Genomic DNA, 13,467 nt, shown 5'->3' on the forward strand with positions numbered 1-13,467 from the left:
GACTTTCTCAGTCGCTCAGCCGCCATGGAGACAGCACCTGTGCCCAGTGAGGAGGATGACTACGAGGTCTCATTCATGGAGGACCATGAGAGCAGCATCAGTGCACAAGAATGGACATCTGCTTACGACTCCGATCCAACATTGTCAAAAGTTAAAACATTTGTCAGGTCAGGATGGCCCGAGAAGAGGCATGTACCAGAAGATACAAAGAAATATTGGGAGGTATGTGATGAATTGTCCTTCAGCGATGATGCCGTCTTCCTACTCCGAGGGGACAAGGTAGTACCCTCTGAGACACTACGTGACCACATCCTCACCATAGTCCATGAAGGCCACATCGGAATCTTAAAATCAAAAAGGAGGATGAAGGTGTCGTATTGGTGGCCAGCCATCGACGCATCAGTGGAAAGATTTGTGAGGGCATGCCAACACTGCTCCAATGCAGACAAGTGCCTTACTCTGCTAAGACCCCCCATGGGGGAATTCACCACTCCTGCCAACCCTTGGGAAGAGCTGTCTGTGGACATCTTGGGACCCAAGTATATCATAGTCCTCGTGGACAGGTACTCTAAGTGGCCTGAAGTGGAGACCTGAGAGAAAGCAGACACTGACAGAATCATCACCTTTCTTACCAACACCTTTTTGAGGGAAGGCATCCCGAGGGTCATCACCTGTGACAATGGTCCTCAGTTCACCTCGGACAAATGGAAGGCCTTCACTCAGAGGAATGGCATCAGCACACCCCAGTGTATCACCCAGCGGGCAACGGACTAGCCGAACGCTTCAACCATGTCATCATGGGCTCAGTCACAGCAGCAATCAATGCAGGCAAGAATTGGGAGACAGAACTCAGAGGCCCGATACCGGCATTCCGGATAACACCCACAGTGACGGCCTACAGCCCATTCAAGATCCTACGGGGTAGGGAACCCTTCACCAAGGACAATCGTGCTTGGATGACCATGACTCTCCTAAGCAAGTGGTCCCCGGCAGTGGTCAGAGGCAACATAGCCAAAGCTCAGAAAATCTACAAAGAACACTATGATCGGCGACATGGAGTACATGAAGTCTCGTAGGCGGTGGGCGACTGGGTCAGAGTGAAGCTCTGCAAGAAAGGAGACAGCAAAGACAGCAAACCGCTGCAGGTCATGGAACTCTGCTCACGATCCGCCCTCCTGAGTGACGGCAAGATTTGGTCACACAGCCCCATGGCAAAGTGCAATAAGGTCCTCCGCTGGGCCATGGATTGCACTGCTGAAGAAGCTGGTTACGATGGAGAGGAAGAAGAAGCGGTTGGTATAGACCCGCAACAGACCTCCGATCGACCCAGCACAAGGAGAGGGACAGGCGGTTGTCCAGAGCCAGTAACCAACACAGATCCGACTCATCACACAACACTCCAGCAAACTAATGAGGCAAGCAACACAGGTACAGAACTAAGAGCAACAAGCACACACGACAAGAATCAGACTGGAAGCACTACGCTCACCACACCTCAAAGGGCTGAGGTACAAAAGGAGCGGGCCTCAGGCACCCGCACCTGCACAGGAAAGTTAGTGGTGCGTCCCAATAAATACAGTGAATTTGAAATGTAAAACCACAATGGGACTCTCATACCCCAAACCCCCACCCCTTTCCCAGCCCTACACCATCTTTCAGCTACCACAGGAAGCCCACCGGCAGGACTACTACAATAAAAGTTGACTGCTTTGATATACCCTAGTTGTTGTTATAAAAGAGGGAGATATGTGGTGTCTCAGTCTAGCGGTGCACTCCCACGTCATGCACCCACGTGCCCCGTGGTGCTGACGTGAGCGCGCAGTGTCGCATAAGTGGGGGCTGGGAACAACGGGAGAAAGGGAGACTGCCCCTCAATAAAGTTATGCTTTAAAACCAAGCTACGGTGTCGGCACATTTGTATCCTGAGCGCGACACTATACTGCAGTGCGGGGGCGGGCTCCAGGGGGCCCCCTCAGCACAATGCCCTGGCCTTAGAGCTCCTGAGTGAGCCGTAGAGGGACCACTCCATGTACTTTGCATGGGGGTCCCCTCAAGTTTCTTTACACCACTACTGCTCAACGCAGTCTGGAGAGTGCATCCAGTCCCGGATGCATTAACAGGGGAGAATATGGAACTAAGTGCAGAAAAGAATGGGACTGGTTATCCCTAACTAGAAAGACAAATTAGAGGGAGAAGGGATGGTTAAGCATTCGGTCACAGATTTACTAATTTTTCATGTGGTGCAGCACAACATCCAAATTTCCTCTGCAGAGTTGTGCAATGGGGAAAATACAGCACAGTTGCATAGCTATTAAGTTTGGCCTGCTACTGTTATCCTCTGTGATGGCATTCAAGGAAGGCTGCCTTTCGTTGATGCACAGTCTTGCACCTTGGTGCGCAGGAGAGGGGGTGCTGTCTAGTATAGGATTTTTCCAGGAAGCATACCCTTCTAGTACAAATTCCTATGCAGAGACAAACCCTGAAGAATCTCACGGATTGGATGAATGCTTTTCATTCCATCACACATGCTCTATGCAGCTATTTTGAGCTGTAAACATATTTCCTCTTCTTTGCGTCTGCTTTGTAGTTGTCAATCAATTAAAAAGTCGGTCAAGTCATCTCAGTAGATCAAGCTTTGTGTCAAAACCTGTGGTTGCGTGCACTGATCTGACCCATTAACAACCCTTAGGGAAAAGTGTTTTTTGTGTTGTGAAAATCACACCTTTCCATTGCAAGCATATTTTGCACTGAACAGTACGTAGCTTGCACTATTTTGCATCACATAATGATGGTGTACATTCTTAGTAATCTGGGCCTGGAGTTTTAATCACCAACTGGAAACACAAAAATACATCCATACACTACTCCTCTCCATTTGCCTGTAAGAACCAAGGGTCATTATTACAGTACAAGTAAAGTGAGGCTGCTTTGAACTGCCTCAGAATTGTCGGTGAAAGATTCACAATTCACATATAACGTTTGATATTGTTTAAATTGGCAGTTCTTAAATTAAAATTTAGGTTTTATTGGAATTTTAAGAATGATACCTTTTAATAAACAGGCAATGTTAAAAAAGCACCCATATATAGTCCTTTCTTAGGCCTATACTTAACTTCATACATGTTCCTCTAAAATTATTGCTTTAACACTGATGAATTTGTGATGTGATGCATTATTTCATTGTATACAACCCGAAAACATTCTTAGAAATCTATTGTTTCAAAAATAAATACTGTCAAGAGCCTCCCTGATTGACTCTTTAATGGTATTCACAGAGCTGCAGTTTAATAGTAATTTTACGACTGCAGAATCACATAAAAAATGGGACATGCCGAATATTATTTATTTATACTAACTTTTTATGTGTGGTGTATCCACCTTGGCTGTGGAATCTCCACAGTCATGAAATTACCATTAGCAAAATTAAATTCATAGTTTGTGAGTACTTAAAGAAAATACAAAACGTACACAAAAGTGTAAGTTTACGATTGTGAATCAGCACCTCTAGCGTGCAAACATTTTAGACAAGCACCAAAGAAGGTTCACAATATGCTGTTTCCAGCTATGTTAATAACATAATTACAGGAAGCTAGAAAGAGTAGACATTTTCAAACATTAAACTTCATACTCACCATTTAAAAGTGCAATATTTAGTCCTCGGCCAATGTTATTTTTTACACTGCTCATGATTCTGAAATACAAAAATAAATTTTTTTGAGAAAGTATTTACACGTGTAATTATTATTCATATACAAATTTCAAATGCATGTGCACTCCAGCTGTGTCCCACACGCACAAGAGATTGAGAATCCAAGCACAGAAACAATGGGGATTTAAAGAGCCATATTGAGATGCCATTCTCTGCGCTACAGCAATGCAGAAGAGCTTTTTTTTCCTATTTTCAGCATATAAAGTAACTCAAAAAATCACGGAGTTACTTCACAGGTTGCAAACAGCACAGCTCAGAAGCACAAGGAAATAATGAATTCTTTAGATCAGCTAGATTGCTTTTGTTTTACCCAAAATGGATCAGCAACCACATTTGCTGAGCAGCGCTGTATTGCAGTGAAAAACACAGAGCCATATCTGCTAAGATAGGCCTGCTGCTGATGTCTTCCACTATGCTTGCTGCTAAGAAGCCTACCTTGTGCGACTCACACTTACTCGGACAGCCACTCACACACAGATTGAGACAGTCTTGCAGCCACTCAGATGACATATGTTAGAAATATTAACACTCATTAGTAGAACAGAAAGCATAGTACTTTAACTTATGCTGCAGCTTAGTATACGCCTTTAAATGTCAGAAACTTTAATGAAACACTTACACTTACTGGATGATTTAATCAGTGATGTCATCAGTGATGTCATTTGAGATGTCATCAGTGATGTCACTAACCATGTTGTGAGTGATATAATATGTGAGGTCATAAGCAGTGCATTGCGGGGTATAAGGTATAGTTAAGTCAGGTAACTGTTACTGCAGAATTTGTATAGTTTTGTGCATGTGAAATCTGAATGTAACTATAACAACCCTGTAGACTGGTTTTTTCAGTGAATTTCAAAGGTATTTTAATGTTATTTCCTAACTATAACGTCCCTGTAACCTTTGGTTTCTTTAGTGAATTTCAAAGATGTTTTCAATTTATTTCCAAACTGTAACATGTAACCTTTGAGAGTGAGTGTGTGAGTGGTTGTGTAGGTTGATGAGTGGGTGTGTGAGTAGCTGTATGGGTCTGTGAGTTGGTGTGTGAGTAGTTTTGTGGGTACGTGGTTGGGTGTGAGAGTGGCTGTATGTGTCTGTGAGTGGGTGTGTGAGTGAATATTTTTGTGGGTATGTGAGTGGCTTTATGGGTTGGTGAGTGGGTGTGTGAGTGGCTGTATGGCTCTGTGAGTGGATGTGTGAGTAGCTGTATGGGTCTGTGACTGGGTGTATGAGTAGCTCTATAGGTCAGTGACTGGGTGTGTGAGTGGTTTTATGGGTGTGTCAGTAGCTATATGGGTTTGTGAGTGGGTATGTGAGTGGTTATGTGGGTGTGTGAGTGACTATGTGATTGGATCTGTGAGTGGATGCGTGAGTGTCAGAGGGGATCTGAGAGTGGATGCGTGAGTGGGTCTGTGGGTGGGTGTGTGAATGTCAGAGTGGGACTGTAAGTGGCTGTGTGAGAGTAAGAGTGGGTCCTTGAGTGGGTGTGTGAATCCCTGAGTAGATGTGTGAGTAGGTGCATGAGTGTCAGAGTGGGTCTGTAAGTGGCCGCATGAGTGTAAGAGTGGGTATTTGAGTGGGTGTGTGATTCTCTGAGTAGATTTGTGAGTGGGCGTGTGAGTGTGTGTATGAGTGTCTGAATAGATCTGTGAGTGGGTATGTCAATCTCTGAGCAGGCCTGTGAATGGGTGTTATAGTGTCTGAGGGGGTCTGTAAGTGGGTACATTAGTATCTGATTGAGTCTGTGAGTGGATGCATGAGTGGATCTGTGAGTGGATACTTGAGTGTTTGAGTGGGTCTGTAGGTGGGTGTGTGAGTATCTGAGTGGGTTCGTGAGTAGATATGTGAGAGTACAAGTGGGTCTGTGAGTGAGTCTCTGAGTGGGTCTGTGAGTGAGTATGTGAATGTCTGAATGGGTATGTGAGTAGGTGCATGAGTCTCTGAGTGGGTCTGTGAGCAGGTACTTGAGTGTTTGAGTGGGTCTGTGAGTGGGTGCATAAGGCTGTGTTTGTCTGTGAGTGGATGCTTAAGTGTGTGAGTGGGTCTGGGAGTGCCTGAGTAGATCTGTGAATGAGTGCCGGAGAGACCGAGCCAATTTATTAAGTGGCTGCGTGAGTGTAAGAGTGGGTCTTTGAATGGGTGTGTGAGTCTCTGAGTAGATTTGTGAGTGGGTGTGTGAGTGTCTGAATAGATCTGTGAGTGTGTATGTCAATCTCTGAGCAGGCCTGTGAGTGGGTGTATTAGTATATGAGTGGTTCTGTGAGCGGATGCATGAGTGGATCTGTGAGTGGATACTTGAGTGTTTGAGTGGGTCTGTAGGTGGGTCTGTGAGTATTTGAGTGAGTCTGTGAGTGGATATGTGAGAGTTCAATTTGGTCTGTGAATGAGTCTCTGAGTGGGTCTGTGAGTGGGTATGTGAATGCCTGAATGGGTATGTGAGTGGGTACATGAGTCTCTGAGTGGGTCTGTGAGCAGGTACTTGAGTTTTTGAATGAGTCTGTGAGTGAGTGCATGAGTCTGAGTTTGTCTGTGAGTGGGTACGCAAGTGTGTGAGTGGGTCTGTGAGTGGGTGCAGGAGTGACTGAGTGGATTTGTGAGTGGGTGCCTGAGTGTGAGTGGGTCTGTAGGTGGGTGTGCGAATGTATGAATGAGTATGTGAGTGGGAGGGTGAGTGTCTGAGTAAGTGTTTGTTTGTATATTTAGTTTTTTTCAGCGGAATTAGTGAATGCATCGTGAAGTTACACAGGGGAATGCTGAGCGTCATGATGAATTAGCGAATTCTCCCACGTAGAAAGAAATGGTACTGGGCATTTTTTGCCCTTCAGAAATCCCTCTCAGACCACTACTTTGCCCCTTCCACTACATTTCATGTTTAATCTTGGCACCAAGGACCATTCCTCGATGTCTAAAATGGCGGCTACAACTCATCAATGCTACTCAGGTTGCAGCCAGTCAATCACACCAGTGCTGGTGAGACGTGGATTCGAGGAGCACCGCACAGGATTCATGAAGGATTCACGCCTCTAGAAATACAAATTTCTTTTCCCTTTATTATCTCAAAAACTACTGAATGGATTTACACTAAATCACAAAAATGGGCCATTACTGGACAAAGAGTTAGATTTCTGCCAAATTTGGTGTAATACCGGTCAGCAGTTCGAGGTGTAGTCATGTCTAAAATCTCCATGGGAATTAACATTGGAAACACATTTTTTCTTTGCCCCCGCTCGACAGATCACCTCAAAACTTTTCATGCACAACTAAATTGAATATGACACCTTTTTTGGAAAATTTGGTGAAGATCCATCAAATGGCGCCAAAGTTATACGCAAGTCCAAAAATAATTTTTCTATGGAATACATATATATATTCCCATTGAGGAAGCGGAGATAATCAAACTAATCTCCAACGCTAAACCCCCATCCCACGCCCTGGATCAGCTACCCCCTCAATTGACCATGGACCTGAAGCTCGTCCTAGCACCGCTATGGTGCAAGATCATTAACAGCTCGGTGAGCTCAGGAGTCGTTCCAGACTGCCTCAAAGTTGGCCAAGTCACTCCACTGCTGAAAAAGCCAGGTCTACACACTGAGGATTTAAACAACTTTAGACCGGTATCCAACTTACCTCTTCTGTCCATAATACTGGAAAGATGTGTACTTCCGTAGCTGTACAAAAGGGGGTGGTGATGGACGGAGCATCTGAACCAATCAAACACTCACACCCAGTCAAAAGATCTGGGTTTGATCCATCACCGTTCTTTAGCCCACTCTGCCACCCCAGTTCAGACATGGCTATATGCAAATCAGTCTGACCCTGTGCCTCATGGGAACATTCCAGCCCGAACTGCCAAGCCATGCCTTCCCTGGACCGGAAACAAGCTTCCGAGGACCGGTTTCTGGCATTCCAGCCATCTTCAGCCCTGCTTGCTTGAATCCAGTGGCAAAGTGAGCAAGGGACTCACGTCTGAGCATACCCTGCCACACTTATGGCGGCCAAAGCGGTACAAAAGGGGGTGGCGATGGTACTTCCGTAGCTGTCCCAACACCTGGACAACATCCATCTCCTAGACCCCCACTAATCGGGCTTCAGAAAGGGCTGCAGCACTGAAACCACAATCCTTAATGTCATAGACGATCTACACAAGTCACTTGACTCGGACCAATGCTGCCTTCTCATCCTCCTAGACTTATCAGCTGCATTCGATACAGTCAATCACAAACTGCTCATCAAGACTCTACAAGAAAGGGCTGGTCTTGAAAAGACGGTCCTCCAATGGTTCTCATCCTTTCTCCACAACCGCTCACAAAGAATAAAAATTAAAAACTTTGAGTCCGACCTCCAGCCCGTCAACAGGGGTGTTCCACAAGGATCAGTGTTCTCCCCTCAGCTTTTCAACATTTACATTGAACCCTTACCACTCTACTCAGGAAATCCAACATCCCTTTTCACCTATATGCGGATGACACACAACTCTATCTGGAAACCGCCTCCATTGCTGACATCCATAGATTTGACGGCACGCTCAGAGAGGTACAATACTGGCTCTCAAACAATCACCTGAACCTCAATCAAGAGAAAACAGAAATACTCCTCATCTCCAACAAGGGCAAAAACCCACAAATCGCAGAATGGCTCAAAGCTATTGATGCCCTCAATGGTAACCTCATCCTGGTGGATTCAGTAAAATCTCTAGGTATTACCTTAGACCCGAAACTGGACATGAAAAAACATATCTCAAGATCCGCAAAAAGTACCTTCCTCAATTTGAAATTACTGTACTAAATAAAACTCTTCCTCCCGCCCAAGGACCTTCAACAAGCCACCCAAGCACTGGTGCTCTCCAGAATTGACTATGGGATTGCAGCCCTGATGGGACTTCAAAATCCAACCTCGCCCCCCTGAAAACAACCTTGAATGCAGCAGCTAGAATGGTCACCGGAACTAAGAAATTTGATCACATCTCCCCTGCACTCAAAGAACTCAAATGGCTCCCAATTGAGTTGAGAGCCAGCTTCAGAACAGTCTGCCTCACCCACTAAGCCCTGCACACAGGCAAACCGGAATTTCGGTGTGGTCCCTTTGTCGGTGTATGAACGGCTAGCGTTTGGTATCTGGTGTCCCATTGGCTTATATTTAGAATCCCTGCTGACCGACAAGGCCGTGGGCTATCCAAGCCCAGAGACGCTGATCCATATGATTGACACTTGCAGCTACGTCCTGTTTGGCATCCAGCGGCTGGAGAGGGGTCACCTGGGGTATGAGGAACTCACTGCCCCGAGTGAGAGGCAAACAGACACTGCACATATAAGATGGTGTATAGAGCCTGCCATGCAATACGTTGGGCATTGAATTGGCCCATTTTGGCCCTGAATCACCATACAGGTTCAATGCGGACTCATTTGACCATAATGCCAACGTGGATGCGGTAACACGAAACATCCGGGAACAGCCAGAACGTGTTGCAGCCCTCCCATTGGCTCGGAACAGACCCATCATAACAGGGGATTCTAAATATAAGCCAATGGTACACCAGGTACCAAATGCTAGCAGTTCATACACTGACGAAGGCACCACACCGAAATGCATCTGGAGGACTGGTCTTAATAAATTGTTTGAACCCTGAGAGTGCTGCATATCCTTTGGATGGAGCTTTGATTTTATGAGAGACCTCACCCTGGCACACAGCAGCACCCACCCTTTGAGTTCAGCAGTTTTAGGTGGGATCTTGGAGCTTTAATATATAAGTATATATACATATATATATGCAACTACACAACACGTTGTAATATATTGATCTCCATACAGACAGAGACTCCAGATGCTCACTCTAGTATTACAATCCAGTGTTACGGTCAATTTATTTCACCGTAATAAGTAGATTTGTGTGCAGTTAAGTGTAACTGTTTTACACTTACGTATATATATATACTTACCTTCACAATATTTCTGCAGCTGATATTCTGCCAATCATATTTTTTTAGATTGATATATAGAACTTGATATTCCATTAGTATACTCACAGTTACATTCACTTAGTGTGTTAGTTAAAAACGTCTATCGAGTACACTAATCTATTGTAATTTAGGTCGCCTTGATACTGCCATTCTAACACCTTTTGCACTTTTTGTACCTTTGTCCAAATAGGGACCCTTGCTTCTAGTCAGGGTAAGGGGAATCCACACTTTAGATAACCCCTGCTCACCCGCGTGGATAGCTTGGTACGAGCAGACAGGCCTTTCCCAAAGGCAATGTGTTGTTGTGTGGCGTTTGGAGCTCTGAGTGAATTTTTCTGATTCATGCCCTTATATAGGAACAATTCACATTGACCTTATAGAGGCATAGAAATCAATCCCTTCTTTAGACATAGCCCATGTAGACCAAATACAGGCATGGCTACTTCCACCCGTATCAAACGTCACAACGATTTCTTGGAAAATCGGCTTAAGCAGTTAGGGAACTTCCCCTTGCTTGAATATTGATTTGTCCAGTAACTCATGTACTTTGCAAAGAACAACTATTCCCTAGGGGTTCTTTCCTGACGTTATTGTGCCCGACTTTACGTCAATCTATGGCATTCCTAAACACCTCAAGGTATAAATATACCTTCACTTGCTATAGCAAACTATGGTGGTTCGGGGCAGTTCGACTATCTACTTGCCCGACTCAGCTCACTACAGCAAGTGCCGAAGGAAGCCGAACCTCCAGCTGACGCACTGATCAAGAGGCTGCCTTTCTCTCACCAAGAATCCAGCTCCGGTGTTTCCAAACTCCCCTTGTGGGGTGTTGGGAAATCGAGATCTGAGACAGAGATACTAGACCTCCTTCATTCTAAGCCAAGGTAGAACCTAGAGAAACCTTTGGTAGATTCTTGGCAAAAAGAACTAAACCTATGCTACACAATACTTTCCGCATACTAGACTTAGGTTAGGTACATTGGGGTAGGCGTATTTAGATGCACCAGTGAAGTATTTTTAGTCAATGTTATTTATGTATGTATTTGTATATGGCTTAGAAACCATACAATGCTTTTACAGTATTATTTTATAAGACTACTAGCTTACCCGTCGCGCGTTGCTGCGATCTCAGAAGAAAGGAAATTTAAGGAAACACGTTATGATAACATTTAATTTACATTGTGTCATTTTTATTGAAACTAATTTATTTTAATATGGAAAACATTTTAAAGTGTTGTTTTAATTCTGTTTATTTATTTGAGTGCTTGTGGATACACAGTATTTTTGTTTTTTTGGTCTGGTGCGTACACTAATAAATCAGAAGGTTTTCCGACGTGTGAGCTGGCCACATACAGTTGTCCATGTGAGAAGCACGGATTCTCCAAATCTAGTCCACACACTTGCAGCGATTGTCCTTGTGCTTTGTTGATGCTCATTGCAAAAGTGAGTCACACCGGAAACTGTAAACGTTTAGTATTGGAAAGATTATGAGGGCCCTGGGGGGCCGGGGGGCCGATATTTAATAATTTTTTTTTTGCCAGAAACCTTCGCGGGAGTGTACTCAACAACTTTTAACAATTTGTTTTTTTTATTTATTTTTTATTTTTGGGCCAGAAACCTTCGCGAGAGTGTACTCAACAACTTCCCGAAGTTTCATGCCGATGGTGATTAATGGTGTAGTAATGCATAAAGGACAAACAGACATACTTTCGTTTTTATATATATATAGATTCTCGCTGTACGCATTATACTTTGCAGTCTGCTTAAAGATTGTAGCAGTTCACTTCTCTTGTATTAGAAAGAAGACTGTTCAATACAAGCTCTGTTGAAACGAAGCATGCACGATTGACTGAGTGAAATACTTATCTATTGTTTCCGCGACCCTAGAGATATATTCCTTAATCTTGGGAAACAAAGTTGTCATGTTTATGCGGTTGTCAGAAATGAATCCCTTCTTGTGAATTCGAGAAAGCTTCTAGTGACCTCTGAGCTAGGTGGCACTCACTATTAAGTTTAGTATATTCGATAGAGACCTAGTCGGCCTCAGTCCTAGGTCTAATCTATAGGATATAGTATTCCAATGCGCAGAGCCTATTGGGAATATAGGAACTACACAACAGTGTAAAGTATTTGTACTTAAAATACCCAGTGATATAGTGATAGCACCACAAATGGACACCACACCAGTTTAGAAAAAAAAAAGTATCTTTATCTAAACTCAACAAGACCAAAACAACAAAAATCCAACATACATGTAATAAGAATAGGACTTAACAGAGGTTTTTAAGCAACTGGGTTCATAGAAAACTATGGATGAGTGATTTCTCTCAAAGTACCTATAGTTGCAACAAAATTCACAAGGCCAAACAGCTGCGTAGAGGGGAAGAGCCAAGAACTCAAAGAGATGCGTCAGTTCCTGAGACCATGGGGAGGCTATGTGACAGTTCTGCAGCACGCAGGAGAAGCGATCCGTTGAGTCCGGTCTGTAGGGGGTAGTGATAAGTCAACACCAAGAAGACTCTGGTCCACAGGCGATGCTTCGGGAAAACTTGCTGCAGAGGTACGATGCATGGAAGTCTGGGATGTGTCGGCGATCGATGCGGCGCGTCGAGATGCGCTGCATCGTTTTTTTCAGCGGCGATGCCTCAACGCATCAGTTCTTGCCTCGGGGACAGGTGCTGCGCTGGTGTTAGCAGCGGTGATGCCTGCAGATTCTTCTCGCACAGCAGTGCTTTGTCGAGAAAACAGCCACAAGAAGAGCGATGCATTGATTTTCTTTTAATTGTGTTGCTTTTTCAGCTCCCAACAGCAGGAACAACCTCCAGAGGCCCAAGACAGTCATAGGTACATCTTGGCAGGTCAGAACTCCCAGCAAGTAAGTTCAGGGGAGCTGGGGGTGAAGTGTTCGGGTCCCTGAGACTTCAGAACAGGAGGCAAGCTCTACTCAAGCCCTTGGAGATCTTCTTCACACATGGGGACACACCACAGAGCAAAGTCCTTGTCTTTTCCTTGGCAGAAACAGCTACTGCAGGCCAACCCCAGACAGCACACAGCAAAGAGACAGAACTCCTCCTCCAGTTTCACCAGCTCTTCTCCTTGGCAAAGGTTCCTCTTGATTCCAGTAGTAGTCTAAAGTTCAGGGTTTTTAGGTATTTGTTCTCTTTGTGCAAGGGTCTCTGAGCCCAGTGCAAAGCAGTTCTCTCCTCACTGATGCAGTATGACCACAGGGGGTGGGGACAGCATTGTGCAACAGAGACAGGCCCTATTTAGGTGCAAGGAAATCTCCTCCCACTACTCTAAATTCACCCAAACCCAATTCAGCTCTGAGCCATCCAGGAAGAGCCAGGAACACCTCAACCTCCCTAGTGGCTGTCCACAGTGAATGCACATCCCCAGTCCCTGTCATTCCAAAACCGGACAGTCAATACATAACCAGGTAGAGGCATACAGAATGATTAAACAGGAAAATGCCTACTTTCTAAAAGTGGCATTTTTAAACACATAATTTAAAATCCATCTTTACTAAAAAGATGTGTTATTGAATTTGGAGTTCAGAGAGCCTAAACTTTATTTCTCTCTCTTGTATCAATAGAAAGTTATGCTTGTAAGATGTTGCACAGCATTTCCCATTCTATCAAATGGGGCAGGATAGCCCTTCAAAACTGCAAAACTAAATTGGCAGTATTTCACCCTCAGGACAAGTCAGACACACCAGTACATGTCCTACCTTTCACATACACTGCACCCTGCCCAGGAGGATACCTTGGGCCTACACTAGGGTGCCTTACATGTTGAAAAAGGGAA

At 44.6% G+C, this 13,467-nt stretch overlaps 1 protein-coding gene across 5 annotated transcripts in view; it reads right to left on the reverse strand.

Moving 5' to 3' along the window:
- Nucleotides 1-13,467, reverse strand: part of FAM3D (FAM3 metabolism regulating signaling molecule D) — a 417,220-nt gene that overhangs the window by 72,302 nt on the left and 331,451 nt on the right. For all 5 annotated transcript variants that reach the window (XM_078661511.1, XM_078661513.1, XM_078661509.1 and 2 more), the window contains one exon: nt 3,633-3,691. In XM_078661511.1, the coding sequence (XP_078517637.1) occupies nt 3,633-3,691 (59 nt within the window). The remainder of the gene's footprint in view (nt 1-3,632; nt 3,692-13,467) is intronic.

This window comes from Lissotriton helveticus, chromosome 9 (genome assembly GCF_964261635.1).
Source record: "Lissotriton helveticus chromosome 9, aLisHel1.1, whole genome shotgun sequence".
Classification (NCBI taxonomy): domain Eukaryota; kingdom Metazoa; phylum Chordata; class Amphibia; order Caudata; family Salamandridae; genus Lissotriton; species Lissotriton helveticus.